Source organism: Lithobates pipiens, unplaced genomic scaffold (assembly GCF_037356315.1).
Source record: "Lithobates pipiens isolate NorthernLeopardFrog02 unplaced genomic scaffold, aLitPip1_a1.2 Scaffold_19, whole genome shotgun sequence".
In the NCBI taxonomy this organism is placed as follows: Eukaryota; Metazoa; Chordata; class Amphibia; order Anura; family Ranidae; genus Lithobates; species Lithobates pipiens.
Window position 1 is genome coordinate 457,054,480 of NW_027507764.1, and position 22,098 is coordinate 457,076,577.

The following is a 22,098-nucleotide window of genomic DNA, read 5'->3' on the forward strand; positions in this document are numbered from 1 at the left end:
ATTTATTAACAATGTCCTCCGAGATATGTTGCAGCTATGTGTGGTGGTTTATCTCAATGATATCCTAATTTTTTCCAATTCTCTAGAGAGCCACTACACAGATGTCTGTCGTGTGCTTTAGAGGCTGAGATATAATAACCTGCATTGTAAATTGGAGAAGTGCAGGTTAAATTCCTGGGTTATGTAATTTCCACTGCCGGTTTTTCAATGGACCCAGAGAAACTTTTGGCAGTTCTACAGTTGCCCCGACCCGTGGATTTATGTCCATTGCAATGTTTTCTTGGCTTTGCCAATTATTATTGGAAGTTTATTCGTAACTTCTCATCTCTGGTCAAACCCCTCACTGATATGACCAGAAAGGACGGTAACCCACAGAATTGGTCTCCGGATTCTATTAATGCCTTTTGAGAGTCTCAAGGCTGCCTTTGTTTCTGCTTCTGTGGGGGTACATCCTGATCCTACGGTACCTTTCATCCTTGAGATTGATGCATCTGAGACTGGAGTTGGTGCCCTGCTGTCTCAATGTCCTACCTCTGAGAGCGCTATGCATCCTTGTGGCTACTTTTCCAAGAAATTGTCTCCTGCGGAATGCAATTATGAGATCGGGGACAGAGAGTTGTTAGCGATCATTTTTAGCCCTTAAAGAATGGAGGCATCTCCTCAAAGGTACCACTGTACCGGTTCTTATTCTGACTGACCATAAGAATCTCACATTCTTGTCTGAGGCTAAACGCCTCTCTCTCAGATGGGCGCGATTGGCTCTTTTCTTGTCAAGCTTCAATTACATTGTTTCATTTTTACCCGGTACTAAGAATGTAAGGACTGATGCATTGTCGCAACAATTTTCCTCTGCTTCCAAAATGGAGTCGGTTCCTTCCAATTGCATTCTGACTACGGTTTGTACCAATCTCACTTCACCTTTGGTTGACAGAATTCTTGCCACTCAGATTCATTCTCCTTCTGAGAAACCTTGTGACCGCTGCTTTGTCCCTGAGAGTCTCCGCACTGCCATGCTCCAGACTTGCCATTCTCTCAAGGCTGTTGGCCATCCAGGGAAGAATCAATTAATTTGGGCTATTTTAAAACAATTCTGGTGGCCTAAACTACACGCTGATGTAGCTGCCTTTTTAGCTGCTTTTTCCGTGTGTGCTCAGAGTAAGACACCATGACCCCTTCCAGTGGGCCTCCTACAACCCATACCCAATGGAGAGATATTAAATAGTGTGATTTTTTTTTTTACTGCACTTCTGTCTCAGTCTGACTCATGGTTCCTGACAACGTGCCATTGCCAGGAGTTTTGCTGTGTCTCCCAGCACAGTCTCAAGAGCACGAAGGATATTCCAGGAGACATCATCAGGATTTGTATTTGCTCCTTTATGCAAGGAGGAACAGGATGAGCACTGCCAGAGCCCCTACAAAATGACCTCCAGCAGGCCACTGGTGTGAATGTCTCTGGCCAAACAATCAGACACAGACTTCATGAGGTTTGCCTGAGAGTCCTCTAATGGGCCCTCTATTTGCTGCTTGTCACCGTGGAACTTGATTGGCATTTGCCATTGAACACCAAAATTGTCAGGTCTGCCACTGGTGCCCTGTGCTTTTCACAGATGAGAGCAGGTTTACCCTGAGCACATGTGAAAGGGTCTGGAGAAGTTGTGGAGAATGTTATGCTGCCTGTAATATTGTTCAGCATGACCAGTTTGGTGGTGGGTCAGTGATGGTCTGGGGAGGCATATTCATGGAGGGGCACACAGACTTCTACAGGCTAGGCAATGGAAACGTGACTGCCATTAGTATCGGGATGCCATTTTTGGACCCATTGTCAGACCCTAAGCTGATGCAGTGGGTTCTGGGTTCCTACTGGTGCATGACAATGCCCGGCCTCATGTTGTAAGAGAATGCAGCCAGTTCCTAGAGAATGAAGGAATTGATATCATCGAATGGCCTCCACGCTCGCCTGACATAAATCCAATAGAACACCTTTGGGACATTATGTTTCGGTCCATCTGACTCCACCGCATTGCACCTCAGTCTGTTCAGGGGCTCAGTGATGTCCTGGTCCAGATCTGGGAGGAAATGCCCCAAGACACAATCTGTTGTCTCATTAGGAGCATGCCCCAACGTTGTCAGGCATACATACAAGCACATGGGGGCCATACAGACTACTGAGTAGTGCTAGGAACAGGGGCATCTGGTGAGGGACTGTAACATCATTAAATGTAACCTATGTGATAAGGTTGGTCACCCTTATGGCCGGTGCCCTGAGGCTTTACACAATAAGCCAGAGTTAATTCAGAGAAATTCTTCCGTCTGGATAGAGAAGAGTCTGGGTTGGCTGAGGTTGTACCAGGGGATCCTAGTGTCTCTGTCCCATAATAATCTGTGTCTCTGAGGCCGTCTGTTGTGTCAGTGTCCTCCCAGTCTGTGGTCTCCCAGTTAGTGTCAAAGTGTGGTTGTCAAGTCTGTGTCTGCACCTATTGTTTCTCCTAGTGTAGTGAAGGCAGTGGAGGGTGCTGGACCAGAATGTATGGTGGTGCCAACCCCTCCTCCTCGGCATGGCATGGCAGAAGTGTGGCTGGAGGTTGAAAGTGCAGCTGGAGGTCGGCAGACACCAAGGGGTGGAGTGAGGGATGGATTGGACGATGGTGGAGGAGGAGGTGGGAAGGGAATGAGGGTGGCTGGTGCAGAATGCAAGGTGAATAATGGGGAAGTTGGGGTGAATGATGAAGGGGGTGGGGTTAAAGGGGGGGGTTTGGAATCGCATCCTGATGGCGATTAAATCTCAAAAGGTTTCTTAGCCTGGATTGTGTTTAAGTTGAGGTTCGGTGTTTGTAGTCTCTTTTTTTGTTGTTGTTAAAATAGTTCTTTCTATATTATCTTGTGATGAAATGTTTTTCTTTACTTGCTGATGTAAGCATGCTTGTTTTTGTTTAATTGTTGTTTATTTTGTGTAAATATGTTTTTATTAATAAGCTGTATGTTTGTATGATTGTTTTAATAAAAATTTACAGACTACTGAGTAACATTTTGAGGTGCTGCAATGACATTTCAGAAAAAAAGGACTAGCCTGTTGCATTATTTTTTCACTTTGATTTTCAGGGTGGCTTTGAATTTAGCCCTCTGTAGGTTGATCATTTTCATTTCCATCAAACAATGTGGCATCTTTTCATTCCTAGCACATTACCCAGTCCATATCAATATAGATATCTAGCATGATATTTTTCCCCATTGAGATCTGATGTGTTTTCAAAGTGTTCCTTTCATTTTTTTGAGCAGTGTATATACCCCTTCATTATCAGGCCATATCAGTTTTAAATGCTATGATAGTTTGATATTTACTTGGTCATGCCACACTGTACCCAAATTAAATATACGTATATTAGACAGATATCGCTTACTTACGTTATTATCTGTCTACCTCGTATGTATTTTTTTACTTCGTACTGTTTTAAGGTAACAAGGCCAAAAATGTTGGAAAAAAAAGAAAGTATTTACAGTTTTCTGGGGCTGGAAAAGTCTTAAAATGGTGATTAACTGGTGAGACGATTATGCTAGATTTTTAGTTTAAATACCTGCCTAGACGGCTATATACAAAAATTTAAATTTTTAAAATGTAATTTTAATTTTAGCTGGAGGCTGTGCTAGACTAGACGACGCAGTCATTTGATTACACTTGTACACAATAAATACTGAATAATGCACAGTTATGAAGAAAGAAAAAATCTTTGCAAACAAGCAAAAACTTGCATACAACTTTAGTTTTAGAATGAATGGGGATCTCAGGCTTTTATTGCCATTGATGGTCATGATGTAGCACCATGGAGTTTAGTCAGGTTTGCTCCTCACAAATTTACTTGCCAGGAATAGTTATCCTGGTTGATTGTTAGAGAGCTATTGATTTCTCCCTAAGTTTGACCTTGTTGCACTTTTCTCTTCTACCACTAGGTGGCCGGGTACTAGATACATGAAGGGAAACGCAAGGTCAGGTTATGGGTATATGGGGTATCTCAGCCAATGGGTAGGGGTTTTCTTGAAACCCTTGGCCTGCTGGGTGAGCCTATATATTTGGGTGGAGTCGGGTGATCTATGTTCTGTGGCATCTGGATGGCTGTCTTTGTGGACATGTGTTGTACTGCCCAGGCTGCTAGGCTGGATATGGGCCTATACTGGGCACATCTGGTTGCTATGCTTCTGCCGGCTGGAGAATCTGTCGTGGTCAGAAGTAGAGGGGAAGCTGTCGCCAGTAAGGGACTATCCGCCTAATTACTAGGGACCACAGTGAGTAACTGAAGCAAGTACTGGAGCAGCATTCTCACCAACCGGGGGCAATGAAGAATCGGGAAACTTCAGTGGGTATCAACCCAGGGACCCAGCCAGCGGAGGGGATGCTTGCGGAGCAGCCTTTTGTGTCAAGCCAGGGACCGAGCGGGCCAGCAGTGGTGAAGCTTGAGAGGTATCTAGAGTGAAAATCTAGGGACCCAGCAGAGAAGCCGGAGTGACGCTTGAGAAAGATACCACCGTGAAGATTGGAGGCGCTCAAGGGATTCAGTGGCAGTGAATCAGCGGGTCTAATGAGAGACCGGGGCTGAAGAACTACAAGGAGTGATTGAAGTCAAAGTGAAGGAACTGTTACTTTTGTGTTAGGAACTGTTAAGGACTGTTGCCATAGGAGATGGCATCCCTGCACATTCAGATGTGGCGTCTTGCTGGATGCCTTTCCCTGCATGGCTGTCCTATTGGAATTTCGGTGTCTGCCAATTAATCTTGCAACTACCTAAGGGTGTCCTGGCCCTAACCCTCTCTCCCCCAAAAAAGTTTAAGAGAAATAAACGTTATTTTGCATTCAGGAAGTGTCTGGGGCCCAATAACTTTAACTACTCTGCACCCACCATGCCTCACAACCCACTACATACAGAAAGATGTCAGCTATCCCTGGCCCTGGAGGTTCTCATTAGATCAAAGGAGGCCTGGGACCTTGCTACAGTGATGACAGCTTTGTCACAGAAGAGGAAATAATCAAGAGGGACAAAAGCAAAAACAAAATGCTAAGGTTCAAGCCTAGTCCCACCCTATTTAAAGTGTTTAAATTACTCTTGCGTCCCTGTTAAGCTGGTCATTATTGGATCAAATTGTGGCCAATTTAGCAGGGACTGGCCGAATTTCTGTGTGTGGCCACTGTGGTTGAACAGAAGTCTGTGGCCACTGTGGTTGAACAGAAGTCAGTGGCCACTGTGGTTGAACAGAAGTCAGTGGCCACTGTGGTTGAACAGAAGTCAGTCTGCCAACTAACTTCTCTTCAGTCACCCTGTCAGTATATTCTCGCTTGATCAGCACCACAAGCAATAGGCTGCAGTGCTGATCTATGTATTCTGATGGTGGATGGAGTTTCCCCACTGAATACAATGACACAACGAGGAGGATTCCCATATCCTCATGAAATGTGTAGATGAGGGAATCAGGTCATTTTTCTTTTTTCATTCAATCCACTGGTTGAACAAAAAAACTGACCCATGTATGGCCAGCTTTAGACATTCTCCTTACTTCCTGTCCCCATGACAGTGTTATGACTGAACAGGAATTGTAGGGGAATCTCCCCCAAATGGGTTACAAACTGAAATCTGACAGATGTTCCTCTCTCCAATCTAGTTCTGCATTCACTATATATCACTCTGGAGCAAAATGGGCTTCATGTACTAGAGTGTAGAGTGTAACATAACATGTAAGTGTAGCTTAACCACTTCAGCCTTGGAATATTTTACCCCCTTCCCGACCAGAGCACTTTTTACAATTTGGCACTGCGTCGCTTTAACTGAAAATTGCGTGGTCATGCAATGCTGTACCCAAACCTTTTTTTCCTACAAATAGAGCTTTCTTTTGGTGATTTTTTATTTTTTGCGCTATAAACCAAAAAAAGAGTGACAATTTGGAAAATAATTGTTACTATAATAAATATCCCCCAAAAACTTTTAAAAAACACATTTCTTCATCAGTTTAGACCAATATATATTCTCCTACATATCTTTGGTAAAAAAAAAATCGCAATAAGCGTATATTGATTGGTTTGCACAAAAGTTATAGCATCTACAACTATGGGAAAGATTTATGGCATTTTTATTATTATAATTTTTTTTTTACTAGTAATGGCAGTGATCTGCGATTTTTAGTAGTACTGCGACATTACGACAGACAGATCGGACACTTTTGTCACTTTTTTGGGACCATTGACCATTATACAGCGATCAGAGCTATAAAAATGCACTGATTACTGTGTAAATGTCACTGGCAGGGAAGGGGTTAACACTAGGGGGCAAACAAAGGGGTTAACTGTGTGTTCCCTCAGTGTGTTCTAACTGAGTGGGGTTGGGAGTGATTAGGAGAGAATACATATTGTTTTTCCTACTTAGGAACAAACGATATGTTTCCTCTTCCCTGACAGCACAGGGATTTGTACGTTTACACACATAAATCCCCGTACTCGTGCACGCGATCTTGCATGGCGATCGTGCCGCCGACCACGTACCCTTATGGGATTCACCCCAGGGGAGCCATTCTTCCACAGTATATCTGCACGAGCTAGTCGGGAACCGGCTAATAGCTAAAAATCCTCTCTTTCATTTCCTAGCCTACCCTAGCACCAGAGGTTTGTACTGTGTTAGCCATTAACAAAAGTAGAAGTTTGGATGAGAAATGAGCTTGGACATCTTCAGTTGCACTTCTGAAACAACGTTGTGGAGATATTCAGGAAGCTGTCACCTGTAATGGGTCAATCATTGGCATCAGAGGCATTCCCTGCCCCGCAGCCGTACTTTTACATCCCCCTTGCAGAGCAGGAAATGCCTCGGTTGCAAAGGATTGGCATATTACAGGTGACAGCTATTTTGGAGGCTGAGCCATGTAGATTCAGAAGTGCATCTAAACATGCCAAAGCTCATCCCTAGATTAGATATCGCATTAGTACATTCCAGAACAATATGCACAGCTTCAAATCTCCACTGCTCTCCCCGCCCAGGGGTACCTCTAGGCAGAGACTTTCAGCAGGTCAGTTCTGGTAGTATGCAGAGTGATGTCATCCATGTACAGCCTTCTGTTGAACTTTTAGATTTAGGGTGATACTACATATCGGCCAACTAAATAGACTGCAGTGCAAGCTTTTAAGGTATTACTCTAGTCTAATCTAGAAACAGGCATATTGAACCTAATTGTTTAACAGTTTTTACCAATACAGTCTTTTCCAGGCTCACTTTTACACATGCTTCAAGCACATGACAAGTGCCCTGAGATCCCACAAGGGTTCTACACAATGCCTATTTTGAGTACAGTTTACACCGTTTCTGAATTTAGCTGTAATGGATTCCCACAGTCCAAGAAATAGGTTAATGTGTGTCTGGATGACAGAGTTGTAGCTATCGGTTGCTGAGGGCTTACGGTATTCAGGAAATGAGGCAGGACTAGTAACATCACTGCACATAAAAAAAGATAATAGCATTACATATAATGTTATAATGTCATAGCATAATGTGCACTAAACTGTAGCAATGACTGGGTCGTTACTGAGTGCAGAAACAAAGCAAAGTTTGGGGACCATAGAAACCAAACGGAGTGCATTTCTCAGATTTAACATCAGTTTAGATCTATACACATTGTTCCTATTATCGTTGCTATTGATATATTAATTATTGTGGTTATTATATCTTAGCGGAGGTATTGTGCTGCGGCCTGGGGATTTTTTATTGTTTTTCTTGATGGATTTCCATTATTGTTGCATACGTAGATTTGATTAGATAGAATTGTTTTGATTATGTACTTTGTTTGACCAACCGCCTTGTTGCAGATTCTATTTTCTTAAAATGGTTAAATCCTGTTTTTAAAGGAGACCTCTACTGAGGAAATATGGAGGCTTCAATTGCTGACCTCTTCTTTCAAAAAATCTACTTGCCTACTTGTGAGGCTGATCTGATGGTTTTAGTATCTTCTGTATCAGTATCAGTATCCGTATCTTCAGTATCTTCTGGGTCACTGTCCCTATATGCAGTGAAGTCTTGAGCTCACTTTTACTTTACTTATCTTTCTACTTGTTCCAAGTCAGTCACTCAGAATTAAGCCACTGGATGGGATAAGCTTGTCAGCCAGGCAACTGGAAGAAGTCCCATTTACTATCCTAGAGCTGACTTCAACTATCTAAAGCCTGAGTGGTTGCCATACTTGCTTACCTTTTTGTGTCAAATATTCAGTTTTTTCACTGATTATTAAGTAAGCATGGTACTAAGAATATTTTTTTTTCTATGTAATATGAGCAAACCACCATATGCTACATATATTAATAGGTATTAAACATTTTACCTAGGTATGGCATCTGTATTAAAAATCAAAACAAAAACATAAATTATGATATCTTAATTAGAAATGCTGCAAAAAGCTGTTAGCAGTTGCCAACAATTCAAAGGATTCAAAAGTCTGAACTGAAAACATTATTATTGGTGTTGGGTTTATTCTGTGCTACAGTGCTAAAATCAGCAACGTTGTACAAAGTGACCCATGAAAGCCAAATTACAATAACTCTTAATTGGTTGCTTTTGGATACAAGTGCATTGCACAACATTCTTTGGCTTATCAGGTCAGCTTAAAAATTTTATTTTATTTGCTTTCTTAAATTGTTTATTTTCCCTTACAGAGTTCCAGACTGTGGAAGGTTTAAAGGGTCCCTCTTTTCTGAAATACCAAGGAGAATTTGAAGACATTTTATTGGATGGGATCTGTATCTCATCAAAAAATTACGATATTGAGACTGGTAAACTCTACAGGTTATAAAGATGACTCACTTACAAGCTGGATTCAGTCAAGAGACGATAGAAAAAGCCCGATTGGAATTAAATGAGAATCCAGACACTTTACATCAGGATATCCAACAGGTTAGAGACATGATAATCACTAGACCAGATATTGGTTTTCTACGGACAGACGATGCATTCATCTTAAGGTTTTTAAGAGCCAGGAAGTTCAACCAGATGGAAGCATTCCGACTTCTTGCCCAGTATTTCCAGTATCGCCAACTTAACTTGGACATGTTCAAAAACCTTAAAGCAGATGATCCCGGGATTAAAAGAGCTCTTATGGATGGCTTTCCAGGTGTTCTTGACACTCGTGACCACTATGGACGGAAGATTCTTCTACTTTTTGCAGCCAACTGGGACCAGAGTAGGTAAATGTAGATAGTGTTTAAATATTTTCTTCTAATTTATTTGTTAAAGGGCAGATTGCAAATTTTGATAACAAGTCAGTAGTGATAGTTTACATAATGTTCCTGATCTATACATTAACTTACAAAAAACATTAAAACAAGCTACCAATAATTTGCAAGTATCCACCTGTAACATTGGGACCTATAGCAAATTGTGCTACCTCTACCAGCCATCAAGTCAAATAGAAAATAACACAGTTAACATTCATATATGGGGACTGTTAACCCTTCAGAGAATTTGTACTTCTGTTAAGCTAGTGTTCTGATCTGGGAAACCAGTAGGAGAGCAAAGAGAGATCCTGCACTCTTTGAGACCTCTCTGCAGACTGTACTGCACTTCAGCAATACAGCTTGTCTCAGGACCTGCACCCCCCCCCCCCCCAGCCTTTAATTGGAATTGATAGGAACAGAAGCACACTAATAGGATCATTACTCTGCTTGCTCCTCCTTTCAGTATATTCTTGGTATTAGATGGTCTGCATTGTACAATGAATCGAGATGCCTCTCTCACTCCTAGTTTGAGTGCTGCTGTATAGAAATTACAGAACACTCGCATTTGCATGTTTTGCTTCAATGGCTAAGTGATATAGTGTAATACTATGCCCGGTATTTTGCTAAGTGGCTTTGCTTACCAATAATGAATCCATGAGTCATTATTGAATGCTAATATTAAATGACTCAAATGTTGTGGCTTGGGTTTGAAAACTTAAGGAATCCTGGCTTTATTAAATGTGAATGATTCCTTTAACAGTTGCATTCCTAGGAGGTTTTGGAGCTGATCACATTATATGTAGTGATTGCTCTCTTGGCACCTGCCTCATATAGCATAATGGTTGACAGTATCCTTCCTCCCATCCTGCATCACAGATATACTGTTCTTACTATTGTGCAGAGTATTGGAATGATGTGCTGGAAGCTTCTTGTTTGCAGCAATAGCCTTGCTTTTATGGAGAAATATGGGAACATGTCTTTTCATTATGATGACACGAAAAGGAACTGAATAACAAACAAGTACACACAGAGGAAAAACAGTACTTCCTCCCATTTCATCATATCATGGATACACACTATAATACCAGCGCCACCAGCTGGTATAGACAGGTATAATGCACATGTATAGTTTACAGTATATAAAGCTATGCTGTTGTTCTTCCAACACTTACTGGGCTATAGTATCAAGTAACAGACCTAAATGATTCAGGAGGGTCTTTGCATCACCGAAGTGACAACATGTGTGCTGGCAGAACTCAGTGTGTGGGGTGCCCCCTACAAGTATATCTAGGGCCAATGTATTTGGGCTTTTGTTCACTTTAAAAGCAAAAAATATCCCTAGACTTGAACAGGAAGAAAAGAAGTTTTGAAGTGAACCTCTCAGTAGTGCATTTATGATTAATTCCAACATGTTCTTCGAGACTCTAGTGCTGTTCTTTGCACACCACAATAAAGCCTGATCAATCTTTTTATCATACTGTATGGGTATTTTTAACTCTAGCCTATTTTGCAACATAGATAAAAACACCCATACATCCCAACCTTTTGATATAAGAAAAAGGAAACCCTTTAAGTATAAAGTATATAAGAAAATGACACAGCCCTGTGATGCACCAAGTTATGTAGACCATGAACAATTGATACACAAAAAATTATTTATTAAAGCATATCGCCAACTTTGCTCCAGTTGGCCCAAATAAACTATTTTCTAATACATTTTCACACTGTTAGCGATCCTGCTAACTGCTACTGGATCAAAATCAGGCCAATTGTGGCTCAGTCATTCACAGGAAGCTTTGTATTTTATGAACTAATACAAGGCTTCCTCCAAATGGCAGAGATAGAGATTGTTACATCATGCACTTGCCTCTCCACCTTGGCCAATCAGAGTAAGCTTTGTATTCATTCATAAAAGTACAATGTTTCCTGTGACTCAATTTTGTCCCAGGAATGGGAAGAGAAGCCCCTAGACCACTGTCCTAACACAGCGTTGTATACTGTATGTAGCTGAAGTATGTAGTAATAAAGAAAATAGTTTATCTAGGCCAGCCTGGTCCAAACAAACTATTTAAAGAGATTGGAAAGCTGGAGTTAGGATTTAAACCAACAAGTGTTTTTTGCACTATTTTTCCTTTTATTCTGGGTTTTCATAAAGCAAATTCATTAATATAGATGCCTTTTGAGGACATCAGTTGTGATGAAACGCATAGGGAGGAGTTCAGGCACGCGGCGTCACTACGCATGCTGAAACCACAAGGTGGTTGGATTGGATCCCGGGACCAGTATTTTTACATACATGCTTGTTTTTAGGATTAACATTGTCAGTAATTAGTACTTCCTTGCTGTTAATACATTCACCATACAGTTTCACAATATGTGGATATCTTTGATTCATTTTCTCTGCATGATATGATGGAGAAATTCCCACCATTACTTGGGATATCGCTCTAATCAGAGAGGAGGAAAGGAGTGAATGGTTTCCATCCCAAGTGATATTTCATTCATACGGCGCTTATGACTCTTTCTGATTAAAAGTCAATCATTTCTGGTAAGAAGACACTTTTTACCTTATGGTGGAGGCCCACTTGGGTGATTCACCTTTTGGCTTGTCATCTATACTCGCATATTGGACGCACTTGCTGGGCTTATTAAAAAAATTGGAGCCTTCACATTTGGAACTTTTATGTTGTGTTATAATGGACTGTTTTATCACATGTGAGTACATTTTTTTTTTTCATATGTTGCCACATTACATTTTATTGATTGTTAGCGTGGCAAACCTAATCTTATAGAAATCATTTACTGGGTGAATGTACAGTGTACTGTAGTATAACACGTCTGGTAAATATAGAGAACATTTCTCTCAAGAAGTCAATACATCAGACCGAAAAAAAAAAGGTCAAATTAGGAGGAAATAAGGACTGAGGGATTTGGTTTCAAAAGAGGGACAGTCACTTAAAATTAGGACCGTCTGGACCTATGACCATCTGAAACAATAGCATCAGAAAGAGTGCTTCAAAATAACTCTCTTATCATGCACAAATGCATGTTTAATTACACTTTTATTAGCAGCTCGATGTAGCAGAGTATCAGTAAAGATGAAGATAATTAGCATCTCTAATACAAATAGCATTATGCATGATGGTCAGCTTTAGGCTACATCACACCTCTGTGTTTAATTGTGCTGCTTGCTGTATTTTTGGTTTGATTTCCAGCAAAACTATCCATCTGTAGAGATGAATGGCAAAGCAGAAAAATGCACGAAATGCAACGCATGAAAATGCAGAGGTGTCAGTGTAGCCCCAGAGTAAGAGATTACTTACGTGCTGGGCTTTTTTTCAAGTCGAAACAAAACCGTGCCTCCCCTTCCCCCCACATTGCAGCAGCTCAGCAGAAATTTTATTGGGGGACTGCTGTTCTCCATTCTAGCAGAGAAGAACAGTGACGTTACACACAGCCTTTCTTGAAGCTAATTGCTCTCCTACACAATTGTGTGGCAGAAGGAGTTCAATCACCATTTGTCCCTATGATCAACTGCTGGTGATTGGGTTGTGGGGTGGCAGCTGACACTGTCCATTGTCCTATCAAATAGAGTGCAACATATCAAGGCGCCTTTGTGACCTTATCCTAAATCTGTAATAACAAAGACGTGAACCTTAGCCCATACGTAGCAATGGCATCATCTGGTCTTAAATAGATTAATATAATGCTGCAAATCTTTCCTCAACTGTAGTCTTTATATTATGAGAATTTGTAATCCCAATAATGCCTGCTGGTTAATTTCCTATACTTTTTTTAGACATTTTTCATTCCGATGTTTCTACCTAGTTACTATGAGCTCCTTTGGTGGGTATTTTTTGTGTTAATGTGCCTGCCTGTGGTTGCTGGCAAATAGCATGTCTTATGTTATGAAATAAAGTACAGTGCTCTAAACAAATAAATAGTATAGGACATTACAATAAATCTCCCCACGCACACTATCAATCAGTAACAGAGCAATAAAATGATGACACCTGTTAGCCCTTGTACACACGGTCGGACATTCTGACGGAAAATGTCCGATCGGACCCTGTTGTCGGATAATCCGACTGTGTGTGGGCTCCATCGGACTGTTTCCGTCGGAATATCCGACGGACAAAGTTTTAGAGCTGAGCTATGAAACTTTCCGACAACATGATCCGATCGGACTTTATCCGACTGTGTGTAGAGAATTCCGATCGGACAAAGTGCCACGCATGCTCAGATCAAATTCCTAGACCAAAGCTATTGGCTACTAGCCTGAACGTAGTCCCGTCGTAACGAAATAACGTTGTCACTTTACGTACAATCGGATTTTCCGACAACTTTGTCCAACCGTGTGTATGCAACACAAGTTTCGGACAAAATCTGACGGATTTTGTTGTCGGAATGTCCGACCGTGTGTACAAGGGCTTAGTGTAAATTGTTCTGCTTCCACTATCTAAGCAAAAAAAAGTGTGATTTTCTATAACTGATCCAGTTGTGCCAGATAGCTTGATTTACATTACAGTCTAAGTAGCTTGGTAGACAGTGATGTGATCCAAATGACATTTTGCAGAACATAGAAAGCTTTAACCCAAAACGTACGCAGATCACAACAGATGAACATCAGATCAAAAACAACATAGTGCGTTTAGCTCCAGCAAAGTGTAGTGCATGTGATTAATGGGGACTAAACCATGAAGAAGGGTTGTACTAATTATATAGAGCATCCCCTAGCTATGATGCTATGATATAAATCACTCCAGTGTATATATCTACAATATAAATACACTTGTGTAAACTAATGCCAATCTGTGCAAAGAAACAAAAATAATCACGATAATAATAAAGTGCTATAATGCAAAAAAATGTGTGATATTACATAGTTAATCTGGTTGAAAAAAGGGACAAATCCATCCCGTTCAATCAACCCAGATTACTAGAAATGATGGTGATTTAAAACAATCATCTGCAATCTTCATATTACAACTTGTTATCCTTTATAAATCAAGTGCAGCAAGCTGAATTTCTCTGGAATGGGACACCTTTTACTTCAGACTTAAAATAATAGTACAATTAAAAACATTTTTTACCTTTTTAATGCATTCCTAGCAGAATGCAATGATTTGCAAATCTCATAAACCCATATTTTATTCACAAAAGAAACTTTTGTGAATCAGTTTAAACTGATAAAATGTATAATTTTAAGAAAAAAAAAAAAAGGAAACTTTGATAAATGATGGCAGTACCATGTCTCAAAAAGGTTGGGACAGGGCATCACAAAACTGGCAAGGTAAATGGTACTAACAAGAATGAGCTGGAAAAACATTTTGCAACTGATTAGGTTAATTGGCAAACAGATCAGTAACATGATAGGGTATAAAAAGAGCAACTTAAGGGCCGTACACACGGGCAGCATCAGCGGGGTTCAATAGAACATTCCATGTGTTCAGTAGCTAATGTGACAGAAGCCGCCCATTTGGCCAGTTTCTGTCAATGGAGTATGACTGAAAAAGGTCTGCTGGTCGGCATTCTGAGCAGCGTTCTGAGCCAATGTGTGTCAGAACCCAATAGCTCAGCGGAGGAGATTGAGATACAAACATTGCATAGTTAGTATAGTGGCTCCTCCCGAGCTCTTCATTTTCATTTTAATAGCCATTCAAAACCCTTTTTGTCAACTTGTGTGTTATCGGGCCAAAATCACCAGGGTATGTAAACTTTTGATCAGGGTAATTTGGGTAGTTTCTGTTGTCCTTATGATTTTAAAAAGAGTAAACACAGTTGATTGATAATAAATGGTTTCAGCCAAACACTACCCATGAGAGAAAGAAATGTTTTTGTTTTATCATTCATATTCTCTGAAAAATGGCCAGGAAATCATAAATTCAGCCAGTGGCATGTAAACTTATGAGCAGAACTGTATATATATATATATATATATATATATATATATATATATATATATATATATAGAGGATACTCCTCACATCACGTGAAAAGGTTTTCCACCACAGTCCTTTACACAGTCTCTTCCCCATCCCTGATACATCCCACTACCGCCGAGTCATCAGAAAACTTCTGAAGATGGCGAGACTCTGTCTGGTATCTGAAATCAGTGGTATAGAAAGTAAAGAGAAAGGGAGAGAGAACTCCTCTCCTGTGGAACCCCAATATTGCTGACCACCCTATATCATATATGGTCTTACAAATACACATACTGTGGTCTTCCAGTCAGGTAGTCGACAATTCATGACACAAGGGTGACATCAATCTGCATGGCTGTTAGCTTTTTGCCCAGGAGAGCAAGTCTGATTGAAGACGGTGATCAGAGGCCACCTTACCTTAGGAGGTAGATGAGGAGGATCAGGGTAGGGCTGCTGCTCCTCGTTCCAGCTACTTCTTGCTCTGGGGCAGTTTCTTCTCCCAGCCAAACAAGAAGTCGGTCCTGAGAGCCAATTGGGCGAGAGTCCTAAGACTCCCTGGCCAGTCAGACCTCAGGACCCACTCCCTCACAATCAAGAAGACAATGGTGAATATTAATTTGCTATTGTCACACAACTTTTCGAATCCATGCGTCCGGGGGCCCTGCATGTAGATTTGGGGACAGGCGCATGGATTGGGGGTTGGCACCTCTGCACCCCTTATGGATGGGCCGTCGCTGTTCAAATATTTACTAACCATGGGCGGTAAGTGAGGTAAAACGAGTCACTCCATGATGTAGGGGGTCAAAGCCACTGGTCTGTAATCCTTGGAGCCACAGGGACAAAATATTTTTGGCACATGAACAAGGCAAGATGTCTTCCACATCACAGGGACCGTTCTTAGACTCAGGCTCAGGATAAAGACTAATTGAAGGACACCCCCCATCTGGTCTGCACATGCCTTAAGCACCTAATGCCATCAGGGCCTGCTGATTTTCCTGTCCTAAGTCTCCTTAAGAGCCGATTCACACTGGGGGCGATGCGAGGCGACACGACTTGCCTCGCCGCGATCTGACAAGTCGCCCCCGTTCTGTACAATGGAACCGTTCTGAGAGGAGCGACTCGAGTCGCTCCGACTCAGAAAAAAGGTTCCTGTACTACTTTTGGGCGACCTCGGGGCGACTTGCATTGACTTCTATACCGAAGTCATTTGCAAGTCGCCGCTGAGGTCGCGGCAGGTCGCGGCGAGGCAAGTCGGTGTCGCCTCGCATCGCCCCCTGTGTGAACCGGCCCTTACTGATCAGCTGTAAAACACATTGATGTACTTTCCCACGAAGGAGGAGTAGCGTTGTTCTTATAAGAAGAAAGAATCCAGTAGGGGGAAGTAAAGCACACACTAAAGGAGGAAGGACATCTAGTATGAGGAGTGCAAAGTACTTGCCTCAACTCTGCTTGTCTACAACTCTGTGTTACATCTGAGGGAGTAAAAGACAGGGCCGCAGAATCCAACCTGTTAAACGGTTCTGTTCATTTGCCTTCTCCACATCTCCCCCAGTCCCTCTACCAACTGGCTTGAGACCTATAGTGGTTCTCATGCCACTCCAAACCTCTCTCACATAACCTTCATCCTAAGGTCCCTCTGAATCATTTTTAACACCTCCCTATTACCTATTCCAAAAGCCATGTTCTTGGAGTTAAGAATATCCGTCATTTTGCTTATTACCCATGGTTTATTATTTGAATAACAATGAACAGTTATCGTTGGAACAATATAATCTACCGTATATACTCGAGTATAGGCCGACCCGAATATAAGCCGAGGCCCCCAATTTACCCCCAAAAAAACTGGCAAACTTATTGACTCGTGTATAAGCCGAGGGTGAGACATGCCTGTCCATCCCTGTGTGTGTGTCCGTCCATCCCTGTGTGTCCGTCCGTCCCTGTGTGTCCGTCCATCCCTGTGTGTCCGTCCATCCATCCCTGTGTGTGTCCATCCATCCATCCATCCCTGTGTGTGTGTGTCTCCATCCATCCATCCATCCATCCCTGTGTGTGTGTGTCTCCATCCATCCATCCATCCATCCCTGTGTGTGTGTGTCTCCATCCATCCATCCATCCATCCCTGTGTGTGTGTGTCTCCATCCATCCATCCATCCCTGTGTGTGTGTGTATCCATCCATCCATGTGTGTGTGTGTGTGTGTGTGTGTGTGTGTGTGTGTGTGTGTGTGTGTCCAGCCTACCTGTGTCCCGAGCCTTTGTCCCGAGCCTCCGTCCCGTGTCGTGCCTTGCCTTCGTCTCGTCCCGTCCCGTGCCGTGCCGTGCCGTGCCTTGCCTTGCCTCCGTCCCGTGCCCTCTTCGTCGGCGGCCATTGTAAAATTCAAAAGCCGCGCCTCCTCCTTCGCCTGTGATAGGCGGAACACTGAATTTCCCAGCAGCCTGTGTTCCGCCTATCACAGACGTCGTATCATCCTCGTCCGTAGTACGAGGATGATACGACGTCCGTGATAGGCGGAACACAGGCTGCTGGGAAATTCAGTGTTCCGCCTATCACAGGCGAAGGCGGAGCCGGAGGCGCGGCTTTTGAATCAGAATGGCCGCTGTCTGTCTGCTCGACACGCTGATCGAGCGGGCAGACAGCGATGACTCGAGTATAAGCCGAGGGGGGCACTTTCAGCCTCAAAAAAGAGGCTGAAAATCTCGGCTTATACTCGAGTATATACGGTACATCAATTATTATAATGTAATGTGTTATGCACTCAGTAAGCCCATCAATGTCCCATCCATGTGGCTCACAGAGTGCATTCCAGTCCATCATCTCAAAACAGCACCGCAGTAATTCAAAGAACTCCTCATTTTTTCACCAATCTAGTGGTTACAGGTTGTCTGTGGCTAGATGGAGTGAAATTTTAAATTCTTTTTGGCAACCATGGGTGCCACTTCCTCCAAACTAAAGAGGAAAAGGACTTTCTGCCTTGCTATCAGCACTCAGCTCAAAAGCCTGCATCTCTGATGGTATGGGAGTGCATTAATGTGTATAGAATGGGCACTTGCACATATGGATAGGCACCATCAATGCGATATATCCAGTTTTTAAAGCAGCATATGTTTCCATCCAGGTGATATATTTTTAAGGGAAGGCCTTGCATATTTCAGCAAGACAATGCTAAACCGCATACTGCATCTATGGCAACAGCATGGCTTTATAGCCTGCAGTCCAGACCTTTCATCAATTGAAAATATTTGGCACATCTTGAAATGAAAAATACAGCAAAGAAGACCTAGGACTGTTCAACAGTTAGAATCCTATATCAGGCAAGAATGAGACAACATTCCTCTTCCAGAATTCCAGGAACTGGTCCTCTCAGTAAACATCTAGGACCTCTCAGTCCTAGATGTTTACAGGGAGTTGTTAAAAGAAGAGGGGATACTGCACTGTGGCCCTGTCCCAACTTTTTTGAGACTTGCTGCTGCCATCAATTACTTTATTTTTTAATATTAAAATTATAATATTTTCTAATTTTAAACATTTGATATGTTTTTTATTTTCTATTGTGAATAATATACGGGTTTATGAGATTTGCAAATCGTTGCATTCTGTTTTTTCTGTAGATTTTGCACACTGTCCCAACTTTTGTTTTTTTGCAAATCAAACAGCATCTACCCTTCTTCATATAAACTGGCACTCAGAGGCAAGGAGATACAAACAAGGAAAACCATAACACTTTTTATTGAAACAGTAATAAAAAACGATTACAAATTAGGTGCACTGTGATCTGTGCACAAGGAAACCATGTCAGTAGAGTAGAGGAGTGGGAAGCACTACTGGGATCAACACTTCAGGCTGTTCACAGCGATTTAGGACGAGTGGATATCAAGAATTTACGCAAATTTAAGAAGATTTACAGTATGTTTAATGTACTTGATATATATAGAGAATAAGAAATTGGAGTAGGAAGAGAACTTTGTTTTCAACCACAGTTTCAAGTAATATCACAAACTTTGTAGTGCTATATAACTTTATTATTATCATTAGGCACTGTGCAAACTGTTGGTGCTATATAAATCCTGTATAATAATAATAATAGTTTTTGTTGTTTGCTTGCACAGATTGGCATTTGTTTGCACAAGCATATTTATGGTGTGGTTGTATACATTTGAGTGTTATAATTTTAAGGCTCTGTACATAATTGACCAGTATTGTAGGTGGGACATATTTTTTGTAATTCCTTATACTAGTCTTTGTTTGGAGTGCTGCAGTTAATTTCTTCTTTTTTTTTTTTTTTATTCACTTTGTGCTGGTGCTTTAAATTTTATTATTGTAACATAGGGAGTTTGAAAAAGGACTCTATAGAGATATTGAGCATGTCTTATGTTGCTGTTAGTATCTTTCCAGGATTTGATTAGAATTGTATTTTTCTAAATGTGATGTTGGATAGTATTTGATATGAATAAGCATATGGAAAGTGTCAAGCAGCCCAGTCTGCGCTTGTGTGGGCAGTTGAAGATTAGGTGTAATGTGAGCTAATATCTGGCCTATGTAAGACTACCCTAAGCCCTTGTACACACGGTCGGAGATTCCGACGGAATGTGTCCGATCGGACCGTTTTGTCGGATATTCCGACTGTGTGTAGTCTACATCGGACTGTTTCCTTCGGAATATCCGACGGACCAAGTTTTCCAACTTGTTGGTAAAATTTTCCGACAAAATGCTCCGATCAGACATACTCCGATCATGTGTAGAGAATTCTGATCGGACAAAGTGCCACGCATGCTCAGATCAAATTCCTACACCAAAGCTATTGGCTACAAGCGTGAACGTAGTCCCGTCGTAACGAAATAACGTCACCACGTCGGATTTTCCGACAACTTTGTCCGACTGTGTGTATGCAACAGTTTCGGACAAAATCCGACAGATTTGGTTGTCGGAATCTCCGACCGTGTGTACAAGGGCTAAGACATTTGTAGACACCTCTGCTGATGGATTACTACTGCTGCTTGCATGTTCTACAGTCCAAATAGAATACACAAGCAGAAGAACCAGAAAGGCATTTTTTTCTTCACCCTGAGATTAAAAGCAATGTACATGAGTACAAAAACAATCTATCTGAGTTAGATATTGAAGTACTGCATATTCAATAAACAAATTAGTATTTGCATTTTATCACTGAGTGAATAAAACATGTATAATCATAATGATGTATATTGTAAAGAATATGTAGAGAGTATCAGTAATAATTTATACAAATATCAGAAACAGAACTTACAAACTTTGAACTACCCTCTAGTTGGGTGCTAGAGTGAGGAATTTTGTTATCAGAGTTGGTAAATTTAGGCTGGCCTGGCTGGTTGCTAGGCCTGTTTGTTTTCTTTCTGGGCTGGGAGTGGCTCAGGGTAGCAGTTGGCGACTCACAGGCAGCATCACTTCACTGTCACCTCCCTCTTCCTTCTAGAAAGTGCTAGAAGGAGAGAAAGGGAAGAGAGGTGGGGCTGCCTGGGGTATCTTAAGGAACCTTGACCAATCCCCAGCTTGGATTGGCAGGGGGCAGTCCTCCTTAAATACCTGGGGTTAGCCCAGCTGGGGAGGAGTCGTCAGGTGGCAGAGCTGGTGTGAGAGAAGGTGGAGGCTGTCAGGGACCACAGGGAGCTCTCCAGTCTGGGGGGGGTGACCCTTGGCTGGGGCTCGGGTGTATCCAGGGGGGAGTGATGAGATCCTGAAAGGTGAGGCACATGAGAGAGCAAGCAGAGAACAGCAGGAGAGAACACTTCTAAGAGTCCTAAGGGGGGACTACTGGTCGCAGCCAGGAGGGCTGGTGAGTGAGCACAGTCGGGAGGACTGGGGAGGCACGCCTGAGAGAACTGAGAGATTGCAGTTAAGATGGGTGAAGAACCAAAAGAAAAGACTGTGGAGAGGGCAGTGAAAAAAGGTCATTGCAGCCAAGCTGGCTGGCAAGGCCTGAAGAAAGCTATGTGGGAGTGGTTGCTCATTAGAGGATAGCTAGCACCTGACCTTTTTCTACACCACAGGGCCCGGGGTCCCTGCCTGCAAAAGGCAGTTCATTGGAGCCTGTCTGAAGCAGTGTCAGGCCTACCCATGTGGTGCTAGTTAGCCTGAAGGAGGAACAGTCAGCAGCAAGTGAAGTGCTGGAGGAGGAATAGTCTGCAAGCAGGGAAAGTGCTGAAGGAGACTGAAGTAGTAATATGTACAGGGAGTGTACATAGTGTGTCCCAATTGATTGTTCTAAAAGTCCTCAGCATCCCATATTTCCCAAATCCCAATCCAAGTTTAATCCCCTCATTAAAAACAAAACAAAACAAAGTTTATCACTGGTCTATGTCTTTGAAAGACTGAGATATGGATGACTGGGCTGGGCAGGGTGACAGGTGAACCACAACATACAGCAACCCCTACGGGGGGTATGGCTACACAATATATGAAACATCAGGGTCTACAGTAGAGTTTGACATATTATCAGGGTCAATAGGAGTGATAGTGAAAGAAAAGTCACGCCAATACAATCATATCTATGTATATTTATTACTTATTACTTTATATTTCTTAGGGTATTTTCCATCAAAGTAAAAAAGTGAAAGATAATCAGAAGTCACTATTAATACAAAATACCATAAACTATCTGTGACATATAAACCTAATGTACATAAATCACAAACATATTAGGGTTTTTTTTTTTTTAATTCTTAGTTGCTCCTCAGCACAGTTAGGCGTTTTCACTCCACCCATCAAAAATATAATGCAAATAATGACGCAGAGCAACTAAAATGCTGTCTCTTAAATAAGTCCCAAATGATGAAACAAAAAAGTCCATAAATATTTATATGTGGCTAACCACCAGTGAAATCCACAGTCTTTACAACACTGTATCCCCCATGTGTCACATGCATAACACCCTGTGAACCATATGCCCTCACCTCCTGGATTGGACCTTAAT

General features: G+C 41.9%; 1 protein-coding gene across 1 annotated transcript in view; it reads left to right on the plus strand.

Moving 5' to 3' along the window:
• CLVS1 (clavesin 1) overlaps positions 1-22,098 on the plus strand; it is a 180,643-nt gene that overhangs the window by 32,031 nt on the left and 126,514 nt on the right. The window contains exon 2 of the mRNA XM_077492774.1: positions 8,672-9,199. Within this exon, the coding sequence (XP_077348900.1) occupies positions 8,811-9,199 (389 nt within the window). The 5' untranslated portion in view covers positions 8,672-8,810. The remainder of the gene's footprint in view (positions 1-8,671; positions 9,200-22,098) is intronic.